Source organism: Diadema antillarum, unplaced genomic scaffold, assembly GCF_040938485.1.
Source record: "Diadema antillarum isolate AM-2024a unplaced genomic scaffold, OU_Dant_1.0 seq00001336_RagTag, whole genome shotgun sequence".
Lineage (NCBI taxonomy): Eukaryota > Metazoa > Echinodermata > Echinoidea > Diadematoida > Diadematidae > Diadema > Diadema antillarum.
Window position 1 is genome coordinate 58,873 of NW_027272105.1, and position 27,871 is coordinate 86,743.

At 38.4% G+C, this 27,871-nt stretch overlaps 2 protein-coding genes across 2 annotated transcripts; one reads left to right on the plus strand and one right to left on the minus strand.

Annotated features, from left to right (window-relative positions):
- Nucleotides 1-592: 592 nt before the first annotated feature.
- Nucleotides 593-12,093, minus strand: LOC139708438 (very-long-chain (3R)-3-hydroxyacyl-CoA dehydratase 3-like). Its single transcript, XM_071620388.1, has 11 exons — nucleotides 12,007-12,093; nucleotides 11,387-11,429; nucleotides 10,802-10,875; nucleotides 9,445-9,615; nucleotides 8,791-8,854; nucleotides 8,091-8,201; nucleotides 6,499-6,626; nucleotides 5,846-5,958; nucleotides 3,934-4,040; nucleotides 2,522-2,653; nucleotides 593-923 (listed from the first exon to the last, which is right to left on the minus strand). The coding sequence occupies exons 1-11, from the start codon at nucleotides 12,091-12,093 to the stop codon at nucleotides 826-828; spliced, it is 1,128 nt and encodes a 375-aa protein (XP_071476489.1). The 3' UTR covers nucleotides 593-825.
- Nucleotides 12,094-13,663: 1,570 nt separating this feature from the next.
- LOC139708433 (ubiquitin-like protein 7) lies at nucleotides 13,664-23,080 on the plus strand. Its single transcript, XM_071620384.1, has 10 exons — nucleotides 13,664-13,848; nucleotides 15,722-15,841; nucleotides 16,843-16,922; nucleotides 17,867-17,951; nucleotides 18,608-18,665; nucleotides 19,539-19,657; nucleotides 20,249-20,298; nucleotides 20,809-20,928; nucleotides 21,405-21,695; nucleotides 22,643-23,080. Exons 1-10 carry the CDS (start codon nucleotides 13,710-13,712, stop codon nucleotides 22,763-22,765), a joined length of 1,185 nt encoding a protein of 394 aa, XP_071476485.1. The 5' UTR covers nucleotides 13,664-13,709; the 3' UTR covers nucleotides 22,766-23,080.
- The last annotated feature ends 4,791 nt before the right edge of the window (nucleotides 23,081-27,871 follow it).

The window sequence follows — 27,871 nt, forward strand, 5'->3', positions numbered from 1 at the left end:
GAAAAAATGAATATGTAATCATCCTTCCCAAATGATATCCTATTAATTGACTTTCTCTAAACTTTTTGCGATCATTAACTTTTGCATGGAATGTCATCATTCATGTCTTGAACGTAAGTCCATAAAATATGAAACTATGCCCTAGGAAGCACTTACCAATCATTTTGGATGAAAAGAAGTGAAGATGGACCATGAAAGTTCATGAGAAATCTCACAAAATAGTGAGAAAATTCAGCAAGTCAGAAATATGGTGTATCACAGTTGTGTAAAGATAGCTATTGCTGGCGACATAATACACTGATTGTGTAATTTGTTGCATGCACAAATTTGTCACTTGACTTTTTTTTGCCAATATATATGTTAAACAATTGTAAAATTATCTCTGCCGAAGGCAAGATCTAGATATGTTAAATTTCTCCCATATGTCCAACATACCTAAAGTCAAAGTCTTTGTGTAAATTACAGGAATATCATAATCATTTTTTGATTGAAATGCATGTGAGGAAAAGAAAGAAACCTATATCTGTGTCAAATGAACGAGATAGCTAGCTTGAATGGATAGTGGAATTTTACATTGTAAGATATGCTGACATTCATGTGGTCATAACCTTTGTTCTTGCTTTGCTGGTTTCTCTCACATTTTTCACCATTGTCCATTGATTTCACTGCCATAATATGATCACTTTCGTTCAGAGCGAGTACCCCTTGAGGCAGATTCTCCTTTTAAAAAAAAAGTACAATTCACAAATAAACTTTGATAAAATGTTAATGGCTAATTTTTTTTTTTTAAATTCATTTAGAGTGGAATGAACTCCTTCTCTGTCATCAGTTCATCTTTGGCTTCTGGGGGGCGATTCGAATGCGCCTCTTGCCATACCGCTTCTTTCTCTGTAGCCACATGTGAGACAACATAGAGGGCGCACCTGTGAGTGAGAATAAATAGAGATGATTAGAGATAATTAATGCTACAGAGAGACTGACAAAATGAGATGATAATGATTTATAATCAATATACAGTCAATCTTGCCTAAGTCGAATCTATTTGGACTGAAAAAATAGCTTCCACTTCCAGAAAAAATGACTCAAAGGATTAACATCAATAGAATATACAGAGAAGAGGACTTGAAAAGACCGTCAACTTAGGCGATTATTCGACTTATGCGAGGTTGACTTATGCAAGGCTGACTGTAGTAACTGTTTGACAAACATGCACACAACTGATCATCGAGCCTTTGTATCATGAATATATCATTAATAAATGCAAATTCAAGTATATTGTACATCTTCAAAGTTGATGACAAGAAGTGTGTAGAGTACGTGGCAGTGAAAGCGTCATGTGTGCATCATTCACTTGTCCTGTAAAACCCTAGGTATAGTCCTCCATGAAAGAATACCAACAACAATCATATGCACACACAGAAGCACACACGCAGCACATACACACACTAAAAGTGAGGTCTGGAGTGCACAATACTGTTAAAATAATGGTCACTTAATATAAATCTGCAAACAATATGATATCCGAAAAAGACAGACTTCAAGTCACAATTAACTCTTCACAGTGTTTATACAGAGGAATGAAAACAAAACAGTAATTACGAACAATCATCATTACCATTTCTTTCACACAACAGCTACAAATCAAAGAAAAACAAACCTAATTTAGAGAGCATGATGCAATAGAATCATAAAGTATTATAGCATGGGTAGCGAGAATCCTGCGATCTCATTGGTCGAGAGCTATGTGTTAATTTTGTACTGGCCGCACGCTGAGTCACAGTGGTAAACATGTTATCGCGCACTTGTAGCAAGATACACGCACTTGTAACAAAGGTTCGCGCACTAAGCAAGCATTCGCGCACTCAGTACGAGACGCCTATTGGCTAAAAAATCATGCATCAGTTTTTACTGGATGCATGGTACTGATGTATGGTTCTGAAGAAAAACCATGTGTCCAGTAAAAGCTGATGCATGGTTTTTGGGCTCTCGTCTATGGCAAGCCAAAAGGAAATGCATCCAGTAAATCTGTCATCGGGTAACACGATAGAAAAATGGGTTTTTGGCAAGAAAATTACCCATTCTATTAAACAGATGACACACATGTCTTTTCGTGCGTCAGTCGGAATATAGTGTGCATGCAGTAACTACGGAATTTAGCCTAAACCCACTCGGCTTCGCCTCGTGGGTTAAGCATTCCATAGTTAACTTATGCACACAATTCCGACTGACGCACTCAGACTTGTGCGTCATTTGTATACTGTATATGCCATATATCTAGTGAGTCTAACTTTTTGCAAATCAGGACTTCATGATGATTTTGTGAGCGGTTAAATTTGCAATAGTGAAGTGCAGTACTGAATGGAGATATAAATGCGTGCACGTCACATTCATGCCGGGATCAGAAACAATAGTTTTCTGTGTCTTCAAATTAGTGAATATCACCTGACTCACAAAATTCCCAAAAATAAAAACCTCACAAAATATTCAGCATATGCAGAAGGTTACTTAAAAGAAAACTTACTTAATAGTATGATGCATATATGACAGTACAGGTAGTAGACAAAGTTAAAGGAAACATTCAGCTGGTTTGGTAGGTGAAAGCTAAACTTCTCCGTCTCCGTGTAGTAAGGAATGGCCAAGATGACGACGATTACTGCATAAGGGAAGAGAAAAAACACCAATGCAGAGGTAGACTTAAATGTATCAGTGATGTATTCAAGATTCATTATTTTCTACAGTAAGAGTAAAGCTGGAAGAATATTGGTAGCATGTGCCTTGGGTAGATAGTGATGCATTGAAAACTAACCTTTGTTTTAAGAGTGGCACAATGCAGTACATAGTTCCCCAACTAGCGTCGGAGCCCCTGAGTTGTAATGCTCAAATGATGAGGAGTTTTTTTGTTGTTTTTTTTGGCAGCTTTTCTTTATTGATTTATCTATCTGTTTAAAATCAATCTATCTATGAATCAATTAGCCAATTAATTGATGAACCCATTATATATATATTTTTTTTCTTTTCTTTTTTCTTTTTTCCCCCTCTGGGATGGGGGATTATCTGTCATTTCCTTCCTATCTGGTCCTGGTTCTCAAACACTCATCTGATTTCTTTGACTCTCTAATATCACAGACTATGAAAATACACTCAATGCAATGAAAACTTGTTGCAAACATAGACAACTCACACTGTTTAACTGCTTAATAAGATTCTTTTTTGGTCATTTCTTTGAAAAAAAAAAGTGGTCTTTTTTAAAGATAGTCAGTGTAGCAGAAGACAGTTGATTTCAACACACACTCCAACAGTAAAACACAAGTTTGAATCTTGCAAGCTGGCCTCCCATGTCATTATTCATCGAACAATTCCACAACCAATCTAATGGGGCGTTGCAAGAAAGTCAAGCTGCAATCAATTGCAAATAATGAAAACTTTGCGATTAATAGATCAATTGCATTTTGCAATCAATTTTGTAGATTTGCAATTGATTGCAACTTTTTACAGTACTGCGATACAAAAGGGATTGGGATGATTGGGTAATCCGTATCTATTGACGATAAAAATTTCAGGACATCTGTGATAAATAGTGATAAAACAGCACAGTCAGGGTAAAAGTGCAACTCCAACCTATGTACAAGATGACTTAATGGAATATATTAGAGTAAAATCAGAAGATTTGAGTGTAGATGTTTCATCACAGTCAGACTTGCCATGAAAAGAAAAAAAAAAGTACAAAATCTAGTACAAAGTACAAAGTTTTCCCCAACTGTGAAACTTCAACATTTCAGAACTTTCTTATCTTATGTCCGACTTTTATGAAACTTCTATACGTTTCTGCTCATCTGATTTTACTCTATTCATCAAGGCCTACTTGAACAAAGTGTGAAATTGTGGATATAAAGAAGAGTAATAGAAGAGAAATGTCATGAGAAGGTATCTTACTCTCTGCCATGAAGCCCAGGGGGTAGAGTGGTATCCAAACAGTGTATCTCAACCATGTCACCACCTCACTGTTGTAGTCAATACAAGACAGCATGTAGAATGGATACCTGACAGAGAGGGGGAGGAGCAAGTTGGAACATTTATTGTACACCATGGAACCTGCTGTGGTGCACTCCCATTATAACAAACATGGATATGAAGAAACTTGTTACAACAAAGTAAAAATTCAGTCCCCAAAATTATTATCTACATATCTTTATATACTTTATTGAATTGGCTATATCAACAATAAAGGACAAGTTCACCTTCATAAACATAAGGATTGAGAAAATGCAACAATATTAGTAGAACACATCAGTGAAAGTTTGAGGAAAATTGGACAATCGATGCAAAAGTTATGAATTTTTTAAATTTTTGTGTTGGAACCGCTGGATGAGGAGACTACTAGAGCTTGTGAGTCATATGCGTACAACAGTATAAAGAAAATATAAAAGAAAATTCAACATATTTTCACTTTTTTCGCATAATAAAAGAGCAATTGACTTGCCTCTTTCTAAAGGCATGGGGAATAATATTACCCATAACATTTATCGGTAACGAGTCAGGGGAATGTGTACTTTTTTCAAAAGATGGAATTTTGTGAAATTCTCTTTATATTTTCCTTGTATTGTTGTACGCATGTGACATCTAAGTTATCCATACACTGCAGTAGTCTTCTCATCCAGCGGGTACTGCACAAAAACTTCAAAAATTCATAACTTTTGAACGGATTGTCTGATTTTCCTCAAACTTTCAATGATGTGTTCTACTAATATTGCTACATTCTCTCAATCCTCATGTTTATGAAGGTGAACTTGTCCTTTAACGAAAGAAAATCGCAGGTCTTGAGAACTCCATTGACATGAGTCACTTGTACAGGGGAAGTAGAGCCGTAAAAAATAACATGGACCTAAGAAATTGCAAAAAGGAAACGACAGGGGAAGGGTGAGAGACCCTGGTATGATGAGTTCACTTCCACCAAGGCACTTTTCAATGAGGTAAATTTGGTGGTCCCGATTTTCAACTTCTGAATTTAGCTGGTCTCTTTTTTATTACATTTACAAGGAGCTATTGGTTTTTAATGATGTAAAATTGGCAGTCCCAGTGACATCATTACAATGCCAAAGTGTTTCGCTGTAACGAAGAACAGGAAGGAAATGAAGGAGAAGAAAAAAACGACAAAGAAGAAGGAGAAAGAGAAGGACACAAAGAAAAAGGAGAAGCAGAAGAAGAAGAAGAAGAAGAAGAAGAAGAAGAAGAAGAAGAAAACAGGAAGGGAAAACTGAATAGGAGAGGAAAAAGAATAGAACAAAAATGAAAAAAAAAAGAAAATTTTGAAATAAGGATATGAAACAAGACAAAGTGGTGGAGAAAATGAGGAGCAAGCTAGATAAGACAGTTATCCTCCTGTAAGCACTATCTATTTCATGACAGGAAAATAACACAGAAGAAAAGAACAGTATATGCATTCTTTGTAAGACATGCAGAGATATAACATACGTCAAAAAGCAAATCTGTGAACTTATTGCTGATCTAATATTGTTTGCTATATATTTAGCAAGTCAAATTTGTAATGAATTGGGACTTCCCAACAACTTTAAGAGTGATTAAATTCTCGATCATGGAGTACAGTAATGAATGGAGACATGTATGTATGCACATTGCATTCATGTCAATATCAGACTTTATGATTTTGAAAATCATTAAATTTGTGAACAGCAAGCAACTCGGAAAATTCACAAAAATACAAACCTCGGAAAATATACCGCAGATACAGTATCGACAGTTGGGAAATTGAATGGTTTAATAAGAATCTCATACTCTGATGGAGTCTTATTATGACTTGTGAGGGAAACAAGATGACATTCCTTACCTCACGACTTCAACGGAGCTCCAGATGAGGAAGAGGTACAAGGTCATACCCTCGTGTTTCAGCTCCGGATCATTCATGACGACGAGAAACAGGACTATGTTCCTCCCCATGACCTGCAACCAAAGAGATTGGAGCAATCACATATGAATAGACATGAACTCTAGGATGAGCCAACATGGGAGCGCATGCTAAATCACTTCAGTCCATTACAATGAAATGCATATGAATTACTGTGTACACCGAATATTTTGCAAGGTTTCTATTTTTGAGAATTTCACAAGTAGGTGCTATTCGTGAATTTAAAGACACACAAAAATATTGAATCTGATCCCGATATGAATGAGATGAGCACGCATACATATCTCTGTTCAGTACAGTACTTCACGCTGGTGAATTTAACCACTTGCGAAATCGTCTGGAAGTTTGATTCGCAAAAATTTAGACTCGCTAAATGTACATGTATAGTGTATACAGTAGCTAACCAAGTATGTACAGGAACAATGTTTGTGTTAGCTATCACTGAAACAAGCATTGGAACTGCACTGGGAATAAATCATGTTTCAGTCAAAGTCTATACAATCTGCACGGTTCCCCAGCCCCAGGATAAAATTAGAGACAAGAATCGAAGACATATATCTTTGGGGTAGAAGTACCTGTGCAAGAACAGTGCTGATCCCAGATTTTACAAGGCCAAAGACAACATGGAAGATCTCGGCAAAGGCAAAGATTTGAGCGATGCCCATGGGAATGATGACCCAATCATAAGCTGCCTCCAGGTTTTCTGTGACATAAATAAGGGAAGAAAAGAACCATAATAGAAAAAAGAAAACAAGTGTATATCTGTCAAATAGGAGTTGGTCTTTTTCTTCAAATAGGATGGTGGCATCCCATATTTTTCACTGATATGAACAGAAGCTTGTTTTGTGAACAAAGAAAAGACATTCACAGTAGTTGAGCAGAGCTAAGGCTCGACATTTCTGCTAAAATGCAAATGTGATGTGATAACAAGATCAAGTACAAGGCTGTGTATAATATGATCATCAATATCAACACATTATTTCTGTTCTGGTGAAATACATTATGTATCATATTTATGAATAAAGTCAGCCTAAAGGGTAAACTCAGCCACTAGCGCCCTCATTACAAGTGGCCGAGTTTACCCATAACTACAGTAGTACATTCAGTTTGCCGGATTTTAAAAATGCTTCCTGGCAACACACTGATGCCTGTAGTGAATGCTAAATATTTCCAAAGAATCATATATAAACCGACTGCAATAAGTGCATAGATGTTTGCAAATGTTCCAAAACATAATCACCTCTGCAAAGCAGGTTATGTTTTTGCCAGTGTTGATTTGTTTGCTTGCCTGTTTGCAAAACAACTCACAAAGTTATGAATGGATTTGGATGAAAATTTCAAGAAAAATTTTTAAATGATGCAAGAAACAGATGATAACATTTGGTACTGATCCAAAGCCTCATTTGGATCCAGGGGTTGCTTTTTTAAAAGCTTTTTAAAGTTTTGTAAAAAAAAAAATTTTAATGCTGGGTCCATTAAGAAAGCTAAATGGCATGCTTGATTTGCAGCCATTAAACCATTGGGCTGTTGGCCTGAGAATTTGGCAGAAGCAGCATCGGCTGGTTGGCTAAGAGGGTATGTTTTGATGGTCAAGGAATACAATAATGCAAATTATTTGAATGTAGGACCATTACACAGGGTGGAAATCACCACAATACTCAGATGGAAAGAAGCTGCTTGGCGAAGGCCTCTGCTCTCTGAGTGCTTTTCTAGTTTTTATACATGTCTGTATGTGTGTGTGTGGGGGGGGGGGGAGGTTGGTATGTGTAATTTAATGGGTAATGTATTTTTTTCAGGAAAACACTGAGAGCTTAAAATCACAGATAGCGCAGAAAAAACTTTGATTTACTGATAATGGAAACTTACATATCTTCCCCCCCCCCCCCCCCTCCCCCAACCACCAACCCACCCCGGAATAACATTTCATCAGCCAGAAATGCTCATAAGAATCTTGCATTAAAGCTAGCTTTACGCACATCAATTGCCATTATTTACTCACATTAAAAGCTCACAAGACATAACCCCTCTTTACGACATAATCAATTATGATCATGAATTTAATTGATTGAATGCACAAGTTGTCTTTTCAAAGTATCGATGAGAGAACTATCATCATATGCTCAAGAAAACGGACACTGCCTGCTGAATTTATGCCCTTCACCCTTACCTTTGCCATAGAGGATGAACCTTCCAAGCGAGTAGACAAAGACAGAGGAGAAGAAGATCCACTGGATGAGATTGTACATGAACAGGTAGACAGTTTTGATGTCTTGGTATGCTGGAGGGAAGAAAAACACAAGTGATGTTTGAGATGCAGAAAGACGTTTAGTTCTCAAACACTGTGTTGTATTAACATACTTCTGATATTCATGGGAGGATACATACATCATTACACTCTATCGAATCCACTTTTGTATACCTTCCGATCCTTACTAATCACAACATGGAGGATGACTGCAGCCATATCACAATATTTGAATGCTGACAAACTGATAAATATATACACAGTATATGAATTATCAATATCATGTGCTCTTGAGTTAATACACAGTTCTTTATTCTTTATACCCAAGCCTGAATTTCAGTCATGTAATATTACACAATTGTTGTCAAATAGAAAATCTTTGATGCATAAGGTTGTTCTCAATTTAGATTATGTGAGCAACATGACGGAATTGTCCAATTTCTGCAACAGTAAAATACAGTATATCTACCTTGAGGCTGTCTTGTTATTTTTGTACAGGAGCACTTAGAAACATGCAATACTTCACAGACATGCAATCAATTATAGTAGTGTGAGATCACATGTCACAAGATAAAGTTGAGGTTTTACTGGTACATTGTACATGTTTCACATAACAACTCACCCTGTTTCTCTGCCCCAATGAGATCTTGTTCCAACTGTCTTAGATGGTTCTCCTGTTCTTGTTCCTATAGCCATGTAGACAAACAAGCAAACTTGACATTTTCATAACATTTTTTTCCAATTATTGGCATTCTTCTGCTAATCAGAAAACTGATGAATGAATTCTTCTATATAAAATTTTAGACTTACCACATTATACATTATAAAGAAAAGAAAAATCACATACACTGTGACTTGCACTTGGCTCTATCCTGGATTGGTAGAATAATATCAGCATACACACAGCAATGTTCTGTTTTCATCATAAGCATTTGTCCGGCCGTAATAATAACTATTTGAGGCTCATAAACTATGAATATCTTTATCATATAGTACTTTCTAAGGATAGTACCTGAGACATCTGCTCTGAGAACGATGAAGTGTTTTCCATCAAGAGGCATGCTTTTGAGTTAAGTTACAATGCAAGTGCTTTCATACCATAAGGTATATACATGCAACCAAAATACCAAGCAAACTTTAAATTCAGATAACAGTCAGTAACATCGATTTTTGGGATCACAGGAGCCCTTGGATAACACTATTTTTCCCTTTTTGATACAAAGAAACCCTAATTTTCATGACTACCAGTGATACAACTTCATGAATGAGAGCACACCTGTCTTTCTTCTTCATTTTCTTCATCTGAATCCCCACTCTTCCACCGGTCAAAGTCGATGCGAAGCCAGCGGGGACGGTCCCCGTCGGTCAGTCGAGGCCAGAAGGACTGCACTGACTTCTTACTGATGTTGAAGTCCACTTGTCGGTCCAAAACTCGAAATGCACTTGCCTACATTAACAAATCATTCCTGAGTGAGATATCTCAGAGTTTTAGGATAAAACATCGCACAGTCTTAGCGCATTTAAACCTTAACCCTATTTTAACTGGGCTATTTGAGACCAAGTTTTTACTGGGGGGGTCAATTTGGTGTACCCGCACGTCGCAAATTTGGTCTCAAAATATGCGGGAGACTTCAATGAAAAAAGTCATGAAACGACGCTGCAAAATCTTTGCGTGTTGTGGAATCGTGGCGCGAAATGTCAAGGGGGGGGGGGGGGGGTCAATTTGACCTCCCCCGTTAATACAGGGATAAAACACAGCTACTCCCAACACACTAAATTTGTCAAGAATTTCTTTCGGAGAGAAAGTTGTCCTGACTAAAATTATTGAAACGAAAGCAACATTTACAGGAGGTTGGAGAAAAATTTGACTTTTTTATGTCACTGCAGTCTAAGCATCAGCAAGTGATTTACACACTGTCCTTTCGCACCATGAATATACTTTTGAGGACACATAGCTGACGTTCCTCAGAAACTTCAATTTGACACATCTAAGAAACAATGATGCTGTATCTTTTTATTAAAATTTTGACTGTTCATTCATTATGAGTGTTTCATAAGGTAGGGTAAATATCTTCATTCTGTTTGAGCCCTTTGTTGTTCACAAATGATAGTTTGTTTTGGTTCCAGAATTTTCAAATGCCTCATCATTGCTTTGCACAGTTAAGTTTGATCATGGACCCCGGTTTGATTATAATTGAATCTAAAATTGGCAAAACATCAGAGAAGTTTACAATTATTGTTTCTCTCCAATATTGGCAGAAGTTTCTTATATTTCTCTCTGCTTCTGTGCAGATTTAATGAACTTACAAGCACTAGCATCAAATCTTAATTTCATAAAAGATCTGAAGTGACATGTAATGATGACAATATGATAATTTTTGCAGCAAACTACCCCCAAAACTTATTGGGTTGAAAAAAAAAAGGAAGTATAAAATGAAGAATTGGGACATCATGGTTTCCCGACTGCAATAAATCTATTTAAAATGCTAGGATTTTAATAAAGAGACTAAAAGGGTCACAAGTTTTCTACTCATTGCCATGGTGTTTAACCGGACTATGCTTTCTATTTGGTTGATACATTCCCCTTTCGCACCACACAACTGCAACATCTGAGCTTCAAAGGCATTACTCACATCCGGGTCTACTTCCTCGTAGAAGTCCAGGCTGAATTCATACTGCTTTATTCCGCTGGCGCCCAGCCCATACCCTGATTGACGTAAAAAGCAAACAGTATTTGAAGTTGAAGTGAAGAAACAGTGATTTGGCATACAGAGTATGCAAAGATAGCTTCGTCCCTTCACATACTTTTCGCAATATGAAAATTACAATCATATTCTAAACTTAGTTATTCTCATATCATTTCTATGGCATTCATTTTATTCAATGTGTTGTCTTAATAATCTTTCACAGGAAGTTTGTAATCCCCCACCTCCTGCATTCCCTTAGTAAAAATCAAAATTCAATGTATTACATTACCTAAACAATCATCTGTATGTCATAGTCAAGTAAACAATTGAACAACACTGCCCCCTCCTTCAACCCCTCCCCCCTCTAAAAAAAAAAATGAAAAAAAAAAATGAAAGAAACCAGAAAAAGAAAATCTGCTGGAGATAACTTCAAATCAAACAAGGCTTTGCTGTGCTCTCTGGTCTTCAATGACATTAAATAAGTGACATCTTAGTACCTTCAAAAAGGAAACAATAATACCCAGCACTCACCTTTGAAACTCAATTTCTTTGACTTTAACTCCACTTCAGGTGACTGCATAAAATAAAGACAGATCATTACTAATTTGCATCAATTAGATATTGTCAAAAAAGAAGAAGAAAGTATTTGAAGTATTACACTGAAGTCAGGAGGTGCTTAAAACCCATTTAGTGTTTCACAGGTCCATCTATAAACTGATTGAAAATTCCCATTCCCCCTTTGTGTTGCGAGACTGGCTAATATCACAGAAAGAATATAAGCCTACCTTCGGGAAAGAGGCATGCTTTATAAATACAGCAAGACAAGGGTAATGATCAATGAAATCTGAAGCAAAATCATACAAAATCAAAATTTGAACCCGAGTAAAGATCGATGTCACTGAGCACTTCAAGTGATTCATGTCAAGAGTTATTATTATCATTTCATTAAAAAAAAAGGTGCATGAGCTAAGTGAGACTTTCGCACATATTCCCTCCTGCCAAATTTTTCACACCTCCCATTAAAAAAAAAAGAGAACAAAATTCCACACCCCTCAAAAAAACTACCCTTCTGTCCATGTATCTATCTATCCATCCATCCATCTACCTGTCTTTCCCTCAGCATAAAACAGAGCATGCTTATAATTACTTACAGAAACATCCTTCAAATCCACTTTGAGGGAAATGCTCTTTTCAGTCTGTGCCCAGAAGACAAGAGGGTGGTATATGTTGGAAGCCATGCTCACGCACTGCAGAGATCTGCAAATACCCTACTAACCATCCAAGGTCATAGCACAACAAAAAGAAAGAAAAAGAAGACAGACACGTCACTGTGGAAAATTTACTGCACATGGTGATGGGCAAGAGAGTGGGCAAAGAACTTGTGCATGCGACTGAGCAAAGTAGTTTTGAATGATCACGGATGCTATTACAAATGCTACCCTATTAGATGAGAGTGGTAATGATGTTGCAAATTTACATAAATAAAGTACTGGTATTGTATTTCATTAATTCAAATTCACAATTAAAATCAATGAATATAGTTTAAATCTTTAAGTGAATGATTACAAAAAAAAAACCAACAACACACTACTGGACATCAAAGTATAATAGCGTCAGATAACACAGGAAATTTTGTTTGTTTGTTTTACATTAGCTTATTAACTTAATATGAGACAGTTTATACAGTACCGTAATGACTTGTTACACAAGTAATTTTATATTTCAATTTTTGACTGAAAGATCTGTCTGTATCTGGTCACTGGTCGTCAGGAATATGTTCTGCGGGGACGTCTGGCCTGGCTTCATGGAATCCCCTCTTACATACAAGGAGAGCCGTAAATGTAAAAAAAAAAAAAAAAATGATAAAAAACTCCTCCGGACAGATGGATTTTTCTGTCTACCACTAGTACCAGTCTAGGTCACATTATTGGTTCCTACTTCATGACCGGTATGACTATGACCAGACCATGACTAACTTTAAACGTAATCTAGATCTAGCATAGACTAGAAACTATTATAGTATTAATTTAAACAATAGGTCTAGAACTAGAGAGCTAGCTCTATTAAATTTATAAATATTAGACTGGCGATTAGTTTGGCTTGCTCGTCTGGAGGTGTCTAGGAGAGTAGTTTTGTATGCTTTCTGGAAAATGTGAGATGTATGTCTTCCTCACCTTTCATATCAATTACTGTAGCTCATGCATTCCCCCCAAAACTCGCAAAAAGATGTGATCACTGCTGCACGCACTGATGGTCTCGTCTATGATTTGGACTGTACACTCCACATACGTAACATAGATATAAACCTGTGGGACTACATAAATTACATGACCATAGCCAGAATAAAGAGAATTTCATGAGGCATTTTCACAATTTACAAAACATAAGGTCATTTCTATATACTAGTATTTAATTCTGTTTCCTACTCATGTTAGCACACAAGGCACACTCAGCGCAATATCTGTATAGGTCCTCTATAAGATGAAGTTAAAAAGGAACATTCATTTACCTCAAATGCAGTCAGCGTTATCGCGTTATCGCAATACTCACCTCGTCCGTAAATATGCATAAGTCCGCACGATGATTGACTGTAAATAAATCTATATTATAATGTTTAACCGCCGTATAATATCAATAAAATTATTTTGTAAAAATTTAATGCCAAATACTAAAAAATTAATTTGTAAAGAATGTTTGATTATCCTCACAAAGTAAAATTTGTGTCCTCCGCAAATCTGCAGTAGGATTTCTGGTGAATAAGAAAGTGTTCTTCAGTCGATGTGATACTAGCTAGTATTTCATTGCCGACAAAGTCCATTTTTTTCACTACACACGGACATTTTGTGCTGCAAAAATGTCGACTGCAGTGGTTTGTTTGAAATTTTCGGAGAAACCAGGACGTCCACGACTTGATGGCATCGATCTATCTTCACTTATTGCAGATTTTAGACAGAGAGTTTCGAAAGTATTCGACCTTCCAGCTGCAGATTTTAGTAAGTTTGTAAACGTAACACGATAAACTGAAAGTTCCCTCGGGCCGTGGCCGTAAATCATCCTAAACCGAACCCAAACCCAAACCCTCTATCTCAATGTGATCTAAGAGTAAGACTATAAAAAGAGTAGAGACTCCAAAAATACAAAATCCATAATTGTAGGCTTAAAAGGCTTGTAGAATAGTGGGGCGGTAGTCAGTGCAGTGGTAGTGACCTGAGTGAAAATGAACCCTACTAAATTAGAATCTACGGTACTAGGTCTAGAGTCTAGTCTAGAAAGGCTAGATCTAGTCTAAATTTACTGTAAAAGTGGTTTCTTTCGCTTACAGAAACTTTCGCGGTTTCCATTGGTGCCAACTTTTTCGCATGTGTTTAAATTCGCAGCCGGTAATGATAGCGTTGTAACAATCGACGAGTTCAAAACATTTTCGCGTGATGTTAAATTCGCGGTTCAACCTCAAACTACAAAGCGCGAAAAGCTCGAAAATAAAACCACCGCGAAAGAAACCACTTTTACAGTATACATGGACTATACTAACTGTTAATATGAGTAAAGTTAGTGTCTAGCTTATGCTAGTGAATTTAATAATTTGCTACTGTGAGTCGTCCGCGACCCGTATGCGTGTGTATTCAAATGCCTCGCAAAGCCAAAGGCAAAACAAAACAAAACAAACAAACAAGTGATCAATCTTTCATTCACTCAAAAATTTCTGGATTTGAAGTAAACTACGCATATCAGCACCGGCAGAAGATTAAGGTTCGACCTCCTGTGCTGAAGCAAAGGTTTGACCGTGCGCAAAAGCATATAGGCCCTAACGTTAGGTTTCTATGTATGTAAATAGCAGGACTATAGCCAGGAGGTTGAATTTTTGACAGCATTGTGTTCAAATTATTGGCGGCTTGCGTCGGCGCTCGGTAGATCTCTGACTCTAGGGCCTATGGAATTTAGCCTATGGAATTTTCTTTGCCAGAAATCCATTTTTTGATCATGTTACCTGATGGCAAATTTACTGGATGCATTTGCTTTTGGCTTGCCATAGATGAAAACCATGCATCCGCATCTGGGCCCCGTCTTATAAAGACTTATGATTGATTCAAATCAATCACATTCACAACTTTATGATTGAATGCAAATCCATCTTATAAAAAAGTTATGATTGAAATCAATACGGAGAACTGCAATCAATCAATCACAGGTTTAGGTTGTGATTGATTGCAGCTTTCAAGAGATTTGTGATTGATTGATTTCTTCAAAACCTCACATCCAGTAATTATTGGATGCATGATTTTTCAGCCAATAGGCATCTCTCACTGAATGCACAATGTTTGCTCAGTGTGCAAACCTTTGCCTCAAGTGCGCAAATTCTTGCTATAAGTGCGCGATATCATGTTTACAGTGGCTGCCTTTTGTGAGGCAGCGTGCAGCCAGTAATAATCAACACACAGCTCTCGGCCAATGAGATCGCAGGATTTTTGCTACCCATTGTGTAAAATATATCCATTGGAAATATTTCTTTTAATCTTCTATTAAACTGACTTTCATCACTGATTCTATAAAGTCAACAGAGTAGAGATTGTAAATAAGTACAACTGTCTAAAGGGTCGACAAGAAAGATTTTCATGAACAGAAAGTAACATTCCATGAAGTAGCACACACACATGTACACACACAGACACACACATTCAGACACAGCACACAATTCAGAATAGTGCAACATACATGTACAGCTGTTATGAGTTAGACTATACAAATGTACATTGTATGTACAAACAATATGTAGTTTAGAACATTCATAATATAAGCAATTCTTGCTTCCAGGAAAATCCAGATATTTTGTTGAAACTCTAGCTTTTCATTCTGTACTGTGCATAGATTTGGTGTATTGTGGAAAGCTTCTGAGAGACTCCGACACTTTAGCATCAAGTGGCTTCAAGACAGGATGCACTATTCACATCCTAAGAAAGAGACAGCCGGAACCTGAAATAAAGCCAGGTCAGACTTTCATGAGGCAAACTGCACTGCATGTTCACTGCACTTCTATTCAAGTTGCACCTGTGCAATACTTTGCAAGATATGAAAGCACGAGTGCTCATTTGAAGCTTTACAATTTATTTTTCCTGGTCTTAAAATGTATTTTGTTTACAGTGTATGTTTGCGTGAAGACTTTGGATTTCATGGATGCATGATTGTACAATATATGCCCCAATTGCAAAAGTTAGATTAACGAGAAAGCTATTTATTTTTGTTTGTCAAGAATATTGTCATTGTGAACATGATTAGATACATTGTATATAGTATTGCATAAAGTTTTTACATAATTAAAGTGCTCAATATTGGCCTAGATGAGTTATATGAAGACTACAGTAGTCTTTTATTCATTTGTTGCAAATTTTGTAGTGAGGTGTGAAATTGTAAGTAAGCAAGTACTCCTCCAATCTCTTTGCCAAAAGAATTTAGGGAAGTCTTCAAATTTTGTGAAGCTATTACTGTGGTATGTTAAAAGTGAAAGTCAAGTTATAAAGCATCATGAAATGCATGATATTGGTGTTCATCCCACATGCGTGCATTAAAGGGATTGTGTACAATGTAGTTTTGGTTGAGACCTAACTTGAGGTTTCTAACATTTTTGGTGAGAGAATGAGAAATCTTTTATGAAATTATGAAAGAACATGTCATTCCAAGAGGAATTCAACATTTATTTGATGAAAATTGGTTTGAAATGGCTGAGATATCCAAAGCAGAGGGATCCTAATAAAAGGTGGGACCCACCATTTACTACAATCGCTTTGCTTTACTTTGTTTTTGGATGTCTCAGCCATTCCAAAACTGATTTTCATCCAATAAACTTTGAATTCCTCTAAGAATGGCATGGTCTGCACTTTTTCATAAGTGGTTTCTTGGTATCTCACAAAAAGTTAAAGCCCAATTCTCATCTCCACCAATGCTGTACCGTCCCTTTAACTTACATATCTGTCCTCCATATTTGATCTCAGAGCCTCTTGATGATACTGCTATCAGACAACTCTTGAATGCTCTCCATGCAGCTCTGCTGAATCCTGCCCACAGACAAGCTGTGAGTATGCACAGAATGCAGTGTATTTCTGTCTTTCTAAATTCTTTGACTCCATCTCAATTAACAGCCTGTACTGTCTGTACTGTTTCCTTTTGCTCATCAACATACATGTATTTCTGTGACAATGATGCTAAGTCTAGATGATTTCTCAATCCTGATGAAGTGTTTCAATACTAGAACCTACTCACATATCTTGCCAGTGTGATATAGATGTTTTTTTTTACTCTATCTCTCTTTTACATTGTACATGATTTACTCTATGTCTCTTTTACATGAGAGTTGTATCATGGATCATGGTATCATTCAGTGTTATTAACCACATCAGACATCTGGGCAATGTAATTTTTACATCTTGTTGCCCCACTTTGACAAGCAGACAAAGTTGTATCTCGAAAAATTGCTCATTTCCCACTCACTGACAAAAATCAATGTGATTTTGGGTGTAAAATAGCAGGCAGTTACAAAAGTTGGATAGATGCTGTAAACATGTTATTACCTGCCGGGAAAAAAAAAAAGTTTGTGCACTTGGCAATTAAGTGTTAGCAAGCATGGCTAGATGTGCAACTAGTGATAGCAACTTGCTCTGTACTATATAGTAGTCTATTTGTTTTTTGCCTTTGAAATGCAATTTAAGATGTGGTTACATTAGTTGTCAATATTTTTAAATTCGCTCTAGATGTCTGATTTTGTCAATAATAATGATATGGACTGGCTGCTTTTGGGCGATACAATATCAATTGCTCTCACTAGAATAGTTTTGCCCTTGTCTTTGACTCATACACGCTAGTCCATATTTTATAATTCTGCTGTATTTGTACATCGAACTTTGGGAATCAAATTCACTCACTAAAAACTAACAAAGTGTGGTACAAGTGCTTTTTCCTTTTGCAGTATGTGGTACTCCTTTAACTGGAAACATGTGTTACTTGCATTCTCCTGCATAGGTTCACAAGATTCTGACCAGCCCAGAAACCATAGACAACATAATTGCTGCCACACCTGGAATGAACACAGATCACATTGCAATGTGTGAGTTTCCAAGCCCTTTTTTAGTGACTTTACATTTTAACACCTTGAGTACTTGTATGATATTGTATGACGTTCAATAGGATACTGAGTGATATTAAAGTGATGTAGAAAGTGATTTAGGGCAACATACAGCACAGGTCAAAGAATTTTCTTTGTCTGTGTGTGTGTGTGTGTGTGTGTGTTGGTGTTGTGTTTGATTGATGTTGATAAAGAAGTTTCAATGGTGTGAAAATTTCATTCATAAGGATACAGTATACCACTTGAAATAGTTATTTGGCCTGTATATGAAGAGTTTGTTTGCAAAAACCAATAAGTCCATTTTTAGATATTTCGAGTTATGTTCTCTGTCATAAAAGTACAAAATAATACCTTTTAAATGATATATTGTTCACTACATATAAAGTTATATATTTGAAGTTATGGTCAAAAGAAGCACAAATTTTCTTATTATTCTCTTTATTTTTCTTGACCTTTAATCGCAAATATCTCCATTGGGCAAATATGGACTTATCAGTTTTTGCAAACAAACTCTTCAATATGTTTATGTGTATCCACATTCAAAAATCATTTGTGAGCTTGTAATATATATAAAAGTATGCATATTTATTCATTTAGAAAAAAAAAAATGTGTACTCATTTCCTCTCCATCATTTTAGCAATGCTCAGAGATCCACAGCTACTGGTACAAGTTGCAGATCCTGATAATGTGAGAAGGTAAGCAAGAGTCTTAACCTTTTAAAGCCCATGTAGAGGCTCTTTGAATCATGAAATACTTTGGTAACTTTTTATGTCTGAATCTTCACTGATGGTTTACAACTTAATGCACTTCTGGAAAGTCAGAAAATGTTCCTGAAGTAAAATAAAAACAAAGAAAACTTGTTCTTTTAAGATCCTATGAAAGTTGTTTTCCTAAAGGCATATGTGCAAGCCAGGTGACAAATGGTCGTACAAATTTACATCAGTACTGTGCTTTCCAGTGTTAATGATCTGTTGCAATTTGTATGTCTCTGCTCTGAAGGAGACCAGAGCTGCATTTTGTGGAATCCTTTGTATTCTAACGCTTTGCTGCAATTTCTATGTTGTGAGATCAAACAGGATCATACCGTATGTCCCCCAAAAAATTTACAACAGGACCCTCTGCAATGATAACTTTAAAAATAGTGAATCAATCCAAATACAATTTCAAGGTATGAAACTATATCTCATTGCCCACATCTTACAGAAAAACCCATTCGATTTGCCTTAATCGGTCAAAGAGAAATGAGGAATTTTGTAGAGTATGTCAGGAATCTCTTCCCTCCAAGTTCTGTCTATTGTGTTTACACATTAACATGCAGTTCCAAGAGCATCCAAGTGCTAAACTTGGAAGAATCAGACTCATGACATGCTGTACAGCAATCCACATTTCTCTGTGACCGCTTAACCAAATTGAATGGGGTTTTCTGCAAAATAGAGCTAAGAAGTTATATTTTAAGACCCTGAAGTAGCATTTGGACAGTTTAATCATATTGGGTGTTATTAATTGAAAATCCGATTGTAATTTTTTGGGGACATACTGTAGAGATACTCTTTCTCTGAATATATCAGGATTGTGAAGGCGCATCCAGCCATTGGCCATGCAGTCATGCACATAGCAGCATCTGTGACGGAGGAGGCTGCCCTCAGTGGCAGGGGTGGGACACTTGGACAGGATGCTCCTCTAGACCGTGAGTGCACCAGAATGGTTTATGAGCTATTTTTAGAACTCTTCATGTTTTGTCATGATTTTCTGTCCACTTAGGGTGGATGTCCAACAGTGTGTATGAAATTTGGCATTTATTACAGTGATTACAGTGTGCATGTGATGAAGAATATGAATGTCTCTTTTTATGAGAGCAAACCTGTTGAACATATGCAGGGAGTATACTAATGGTATCACATGGGTTTTCAGGTCAGTATGTAGATATGTTCAGTTTTCTAAAGTTAGCTTTGTTTTAGTATGTCTGTGAGTGAGGGTATAAACAGTGCTGTACATAATATGCAATCGACTTGGGCTTTTTTTTTTTTCTATGTGTGAATGGATTGCTAAAGCTGATAATGAAGTTGACTGGACATTTCTGCCTTGAACAAAATTTTGTGTCCACTCATGCAAAAATCTCAAGATTTTGAGAGAATGTGCATTTAGCTCATAATGTATCAATGCAGAATGGTGTGTGAATATGATTCAGATGAGATAATTGAACTCATTTTAATTGCTCTGAAATTAGAAGTGGCATTGCATAAATGACAGTTTTTTTTTTATGTTGTTCACTTTGCAGCGGTATTCTTTCCAGACTTAACATCAGACGAAGAGATGGAAACAACCGAGGTTTGTGCTGTAGTCTAACTTTCAATTGGTTTTTCCTCAGTTTAGTATACAATGTATCTGTGAAGCTATTTTCCAAACAGTTATTGACTATGTTATCGTCAATGTCAGAAGTGTACTTAGGTTTAAACTACCTTCATTTCATTTTAAAATGACCTAATTTCTCAATATCATTTGAGGCAGTGCATGATTTGCTATGGATTTTAAGGGGGATTTGTGCCATGTTTCTATTAATTTGTGTAATTCTTGCATCCATCATTCCATTAAATGCTCTGCATGATACATTGTGTTTTGCACCAAGTCAAGAGCAATTTCAGATAGTGATGTGAATCAAAGGCTGTCAGAATTTCAGGGATTATTCTCTGTGATAGACATTTCATATTCTTTTCTTTTCTTTTCTTTTTTTTTTTTTTTTTTTTTTTGGGGGGGGGGGTCAGTATGTCATGAAGTCTTTACATGTATTCTTACATGTTTCTTGTGATTCAAATGCCTGCTGCTGTTTTCTATTATCAGGGTGGAGCAAGTACCAGCCAGGGAACAGGTCAAAGGTCAAGAGGTCAAGGTATGATAACAACGGCACAATTGACTGCAGCGCTGGCAGCTGCAGGAGTGGGCAGACAAGGAAATTCAGGGGTAAGTTTGTCTGTTTTTGTTTTTAATCACAGTTTTGTAGCTTTCTAGCATTTTGTTTTGTTTTGGGGTTGTTGTTTTTTTTGTCCAGTCTTAATGTAAGTTTACCTATTCCGTTTGTATGACATCGCTCTTCTGATCAATGTCAACTTGGATGAGAAGTGAAGTTTTCCTTGAAACTATTGTCAAGTGAGTGACAAAAGACAAATATGTATACCGTAAAATGAGGAATGTTTTCATTTACTTGGATATTATAAGTTTTGTGAGAGCTAAGATTCACAATATTACAATACACATGAAAGTTTTTGTCTTCACTATATGTGTTGAATGCCAATGGCAGCCCCAATTTTCCTTGACTGTTGAATGACATTTCGCGAAAATTTCGTGCTGCAAAAAAGGCTGTCGGCTCCAATTTGCAAAAGTTTCATGCCACAAAAATATCTTGCTTTACAACACTCTCTAACATACTTTTTTGCCAGATGATAGTGAGACCATTTGAAGGGCCCGTTTCTGCCTCGGCCAATGCGTCCTCGGGCTCCCAGTCAAATCAGCGGCCCACAGCTGGTCAGCCCTCACAGAGTCGGACGGCCGGGGCACCAGCTCCAGCTCCGGCCCAGGCAGCAGCGGCAGCAAGTGGTCAGGGGATCATCACAGCAGACATCTTCAGACAGGCCATGTCGCAGGCTCTCCAGGCAGCTCGACGAGTGGCGGGCACCTCCAGTGACTCTGCTGATGCCAGCTCTTCAGCTCCCCCCGCTCAGACCTTTGCGGTATGTTTCAATACCTTTTTCAGTGACGAGACAGCTACTGATATTTAGTACCAAAGAGGACTTGTGTGACTTCAGCCCCTCTTGTATTTTGTTTTTATCATTTTTGGGGAAGAAGATATGAGGGCTAATGAATACCTTTTGTAGTTATATTTTGTGATAACTCCTGCATCACTGCTTTCATAAGCAAGATAGAACATTTTGTCTATTGCGAAAAATTACTCGAACAAAATTAGAACAAAATTATTCGCTTTTACAGTACTGTATACATGGTTCATTTTGTGTTATTTTAATTTTCACGAATTTGGCAAACTGACCAAAATTTGCAATATTACCTCATGAAAATATTGCCTTCCATGTCCATTAGTGTAAGGGTGAGGAATTGCCAGCTTTTCTCTCTGAAAGTGAAAATACTTTTTTCTCTGTCTATCAATGAAGTTTTTGACTGCAAATTATACCATTAGCAAAATTGTCTTTTAAGTCATAATTTGCAAAGTATTATACTTGCAAAATATATGATGTATACAGTAGATGAGAAATTGCTAACCTTTCTCTTGAAAAGTTATATTTTTTTCTCAGTCTGTTACTATGATTTTAATTACAAATAATTTGTAATTTTGTGAAGTGGGATTCATAGTGGGATTCATAGGACAATTGTGAGTGATTGAATAATTCAATCACTCACAATTGTCCTATGAATTGTTAAACCTAGCTCAAGGAAGTGAACATTCTTGAAACACGTTTGTGAAAAACCTGTCATTTTAATATTTTGCCAATTATGTGAAACTGTCATCGCTTATTGTCAAGACATGGTGCTACAGACCTATTAGGAGAACCATGCATTATGGTAGAAGCATACCAGTATTTCTATCTTTTTCACTCCTTGGTTCGTAAACTCTGAACCGATTCATGTTAACTTAACACCAATTTCCATCCATCCCTTTCTTCAGCCCCAGATGCAGCAGCTGAGGGACATGGGGCTTGTTGATGATGCAACAAACCTGAGGGCGCTTCAGGCGACTGGCGGTGACCTCCAGGCAGCCTTGCATCTCATCCTGGAGGGGAGAATTTGAATAGACTTGGATTGTTGGCGTTGAAGGAAACTGAAGCCCAAGTGTGGGGATTGAGTGAAAGCAACAATATTAATAGAACACATTAGTGAAAGTGTTAAAAGTTTCGGTGCCATCATCGCCGGATAAGAAGACTACATACTACAGTTCATGATGTCTTTATGGACAGTGAAATTGTTGTACAACCAGATTTCTCCAGTTACTGTGTGGGATCTTTTATGGGCATGTTCGCTCCTATACCCACGTGCGAGCCGTGCCCCTCCACCGAAACTTTTACGGCCATGGGGTCACCACACGCCTCCTACGTCCTACCAGATGTACCAGAGACACCAACTTCAGTGCGCTAAACTCACTTTATTGCACAGCCCCTCCCTAAGACTAGTCAGTCCCTTGAATATATATAGGGCATGGCTTTAAATAAACAATGAAGTGACCTAAACAGATTCTGAATTCTGTTTTCCACACTAACAGAAACAAACAATAATGCAATTAACAACGTTTTTACTTAAACTTCACCAATTAGCATAACAACCTTTACGTATTCTTCCAAGCACGCTAAAACACACAAGTACAATGAATGTATATGACATGAAAATGTGAAACACTTGCTTGCAACTTTACATTTACATGTATTTACATAACCCTCATTATTACTCTATGTGTAATAAAGTTATTTATTAGTCCCGTAAGTTGAACTTCCACCTTTCTTATGACAAAGATCTTATAGAGCACCTGATATGTGTTACAATTCCCGTGTCTTCGGCAATATGTACTTTACCAGTGGTGATGTATACGGTGGATGCAATTGTATATACACTTATGTGTGTTTCGTTGACAGTCTGTCCGGTGAAGTTGATCTCTTTGTGTTTCCCCGGGTCTGCATTCTTCATGGCTGCATCATATCCATTATCAGAATGATCAATATCACTGCCTTCACCGTAACTGGCCACCACTTCACCTGGAGCTTCCTCTGCTGTTGAACTGTCCCCCTCTGCCAAAGTCTGCCACCGCAGATAATACTCTCTTTCCAACTCAGAGTCGGAGGAGTCATCTGGGTCCGGCATAGTCACAGTCCTTTCTGTTGCTCGGCGTCTCCGACGGGGAGGGGTCTTGCTCATACTCAGTTGATCGTCTTCCAGGAACAAGCCGTTGCATGGGAGGAGAAGGTTGCGGTGCAAAACTTGTTCTTCCATGTCCATGCAGTGGTCGTACTTCATACACAGGCATTGTCTCATCTTTCTGTGCAATGACTTCATGAACCGTGTCTTGCCAATACGAGTGCAGCTTGCCTGGTCTTCCGGGAGGGGCCACATTCCTGATGAGCACATGGTCCCCTGGTTGAAGTGGGGTACCCGTGGACCTCTTATTGTACCGCTCCTTCCCCCTTGCTGTGGCCCTGGTAGCGTTACGGGTAGCGATGTCATATTCTTCCTTCATCTGCTCCTGAAAGTGAGCCCGGAGCATTCGGCGCAAGCTAGGCAAAGTGAGCCCACCTTGACCTGCAAGGTAACTCCGAAGAGCTGTACCTGGAGTTACTGCCGGGATCATCGCCTCCACAAGTTCCTCGTCAGAGTAGCCTTTGTTGGTCCCCGCCATTATTTGATGAGCCAGACTGGAGAAGCTTAGTCTGTCCTTCTGTCCTGGCTCTCCTATTTGGCCGGAGATCCAGAAATCTTTCTGGGGCAGCTGCATGAATTGTATCGTTGTTCAGCTCCCTTTGAAGGGAGCAGTACGGGCTTCTCGTTAATCTCCTCTACGCTTGGAGGTGATGGTACGGTCTTCTCCTCGAGAATGGGGGTTGACGTCTGGGCATCACCAAGGAGAGCAATGACCTTGGTGAGGACAGAAAGTCCTCCCTCATCTCTTCTCGCCAACCCTTCGGTTACCAGGTGCGAGGTTAGCTTCAACATGAGAGTAAGCCTGCTCCCTCTTCGATGTCCTTGACACCTGCAACCTTTAACTCCTCACAAGCCTTGCAGAGACCAGCTTCTCCAGCATCTGTTGCCAATTTGCTGGCCTCCTGGTATGCCTCGTTGAGTGTCGCAGCCATGGTAATTCCTCAGCACAACAGCTACTGGACTCCATGTACTGGTCTCGTTGCCTTCCTAAATCACAGTGTTGCCACTCACTAGGACCTCGGCCAAGCCAGTAAATCAAGCACACGTTGTCTCAGTCATAGGAGAGTCGTTGACACTGGATAAGCGAAGTTCATCCTATCTCGTTAACAGTATTAATGTTGCTTGTCCCTTCGTGGTAGCCAGTTTGTAACACCCATTCTGTGGTAAAAGGGGGGGGGGGGATACATATTGCTCAATTTGTAAGCTGTAAGCAGTCAAGATGGATGCAGGGATGAAAGTGTGCTCAAAACCACATCCATCTGAGTGATTACATTTTTCTCTGAATTTGAGGCAGTTTGGTCAGCTCCAACAACTTACGGCTTCCTGTCCTCCTTCACTCCGACCACAGCGTCGACGGAGAATACTGTGCATCTTTCAAGTCTCTTCAGTAGTACCCCCTTGTCAAACATCATCTCGCTCACTGTCTTCATGATCTGCTTTAAACGGCCAACCTGGATCTTAGCCAAGTCTCTCTCAGTCAAGGGTTTTCCCAGTGTCCCCGGTCTCCACGAGGTGTAGTCTTGTCCGCCGTGTCGGTGCCCTTCTGCCCCCGGCTTGCAGGAACATGACTTGGTTATTGTCTTTCCGGACTCTCCTCCCAGATCTTTTCTCCCTCATGATAAATCACTCACGAGGCTTCTTCTCCCATCTTTACCCGATGAATTTAGAGAAGGTCCGGGACAGGAAGCTCTTCTACAGGTTGATTTATCTGTATCAGCCGAATCTGCGGCTCCTTGGTGTCTCCCTTAGGCTCAGATGCTGGGCCTTCTGATTCCGACTCGGAACTTTACTGGCATCTGGCGACCCCATCATGGTCATCATTCCCCGAGGTTTCCTGCATGCTGGTGGAGCCACGGGTACGGGGATGGACTGTTCCACCTCCTGTCGTGTCCCCTGTGAGAACTCTACTTCGATCTCTGCAGAAGGGCCAAGAATTTCAGGGATTGAAATGGCACTGCTTACATGCGTCGAGGAGGAGAATGCGACCTATGTTGGTTTCCAGGTTCTTCAATGCGGCTGTTGTTTGCAGCTGTGGTGTTTGCAGGAGTAGTCCTGTCTGCTTCTCCCCCTCTAGGTAAATACTCTCGTTAGCCCCTGTGCTGCCGCCTGTAATGGACCAAGAGGTTGTCCCTCCTGGAACTCCCTCCCACACCGCTTGCAGTCATGCTTTCGCCGATTCCGGTGTTCGTTCTCTATATGCCTGGTTTGGCTTCGATGATGGTTGAAGTAGTGGTAGCAGGTATAGCACTTGTAGATAGCCTCATCAGGTGATCTGGACATGTTAGGAGTCTGTTGTAGAAAGATAACAAATAAAGCAATTTCTACATTAGCTGTACTGCCAACATAACACTTGGTGTTACAGGTATCTAGCAACTTCGTTGATTATTTACAATACGTCGAATATGCATTCACTGCAATTCCTCGGCACTCCACCAGACATTCATGTTTTAATTCACTATATTGATGGGGCGGATTTTACCTTCTTGGTGGATTGCATCGGAGTGGATTACTGGAAGAAACCAGGGTATTAGATTCGTCTTCGCCAGTCTGCGAATTGATAGGGGTATATTCTGGTAGAACTTTTGTAGCTTCATTGGGGACCTCATGAGGTGGTGCCTGGAGGACATGACAATCCGGCTCCTGCGAAGGAGCATCACTACCTCCACCAACCTTGATCCATGACTGCAATGGCCCACCAAGGTAGAGTTTCAGTCGATCCATGTGAACAACCTTTTTTTTTCTGTTGTTTTTCTCCTGTACTTGACAGGTATATCCAACAATTTTCCTACAACTAGAAAGTAACCTTGCCATCTCCATTGTTGTGATGTGTAACACTAGGAACAGAGTAGTTAAGTCTATCAGTCTGATCTTGAAATCATGAATGTGTAGGCATAGCAGGCATTCGATTTGAAGGCACTGCTGGCACTGCGGGCACTACTGTTTCTTCTTGACAGGTACTGCTCTTTCCTTCGGGTGCACACCTCTGCCTCTCAAACGCCACCTTCAACCGCATGATGAAGGAATTTCTCCACCGTCCTGATGAAGGAATTTCTCCACCGTCCCGACGTGTACCAATACAGAACTTGATTACTTAAATACATCTGAAACAGAGCAAATGAATGGAGTTATTAAGTCTACCAGACAGATGAACGTGCAGGCATAGCATTCCCTCTGCTTTCTAAAAAAGATAGGTCATGTGCTCTTTCATTATGCTAGAAAAGTGAAAACATGTTGATTTTTTTTTTTAATTTCTTTATGTTGTTTTCCATAATGACATTATGAAGTGTAGTATTCTCTTATCCATTGACAGCACCAGAACTTAAAAGAAAAATCATTTAACTTTTGAATCGATTTTCAAATTTTTCTCCAAATTTCATAGTGTGTTCCACTAATATTGCTGCTTTCACTCAATCCACATTTATATTTGGGCTTCAGTTTCCTTTAAGAGTGGTTGGAAGGGAGAAGGGAGGTGGGTCGTACATACATAGTTTGCAAATTTATCAGTAGAGATGTGGTAGATTTCAACCATTCTACAGGTAGGTTTAGAGGGAGAGGGGCATGTAAGCTTAGACAATGCACACAGACTTAACATTACTTCATGCGAAACTGGTTGCAGTCGTTGGATTGTGTCAGTATTATTTATGATATGATAATTGACAAGAGTGACAAAGGTATGTTCATGCTGTTGCATATAAATAGCTGTGTCATTCTCCATGTATGCCATATGTATGCCATCTATGACATGTGCATGTATTAACAATAAATGCACTGATGAATTTGATTCCCCACTGTTTCAGCCATGAAAATGGACAGTTGTTATACACTGAGACATATGTTTATATTTATTCATGATCCTATGATATTTTCCAAATTTTACTTACAATTAACGGAGGTTGTAAAGTTGCATAATTTAAGCATTTCTATTTGCTCTTCAGCAGTGCTCTTTAATGTTATAAAAATAGGCGCGCATGCTGTGGAACACAAAGCCCAG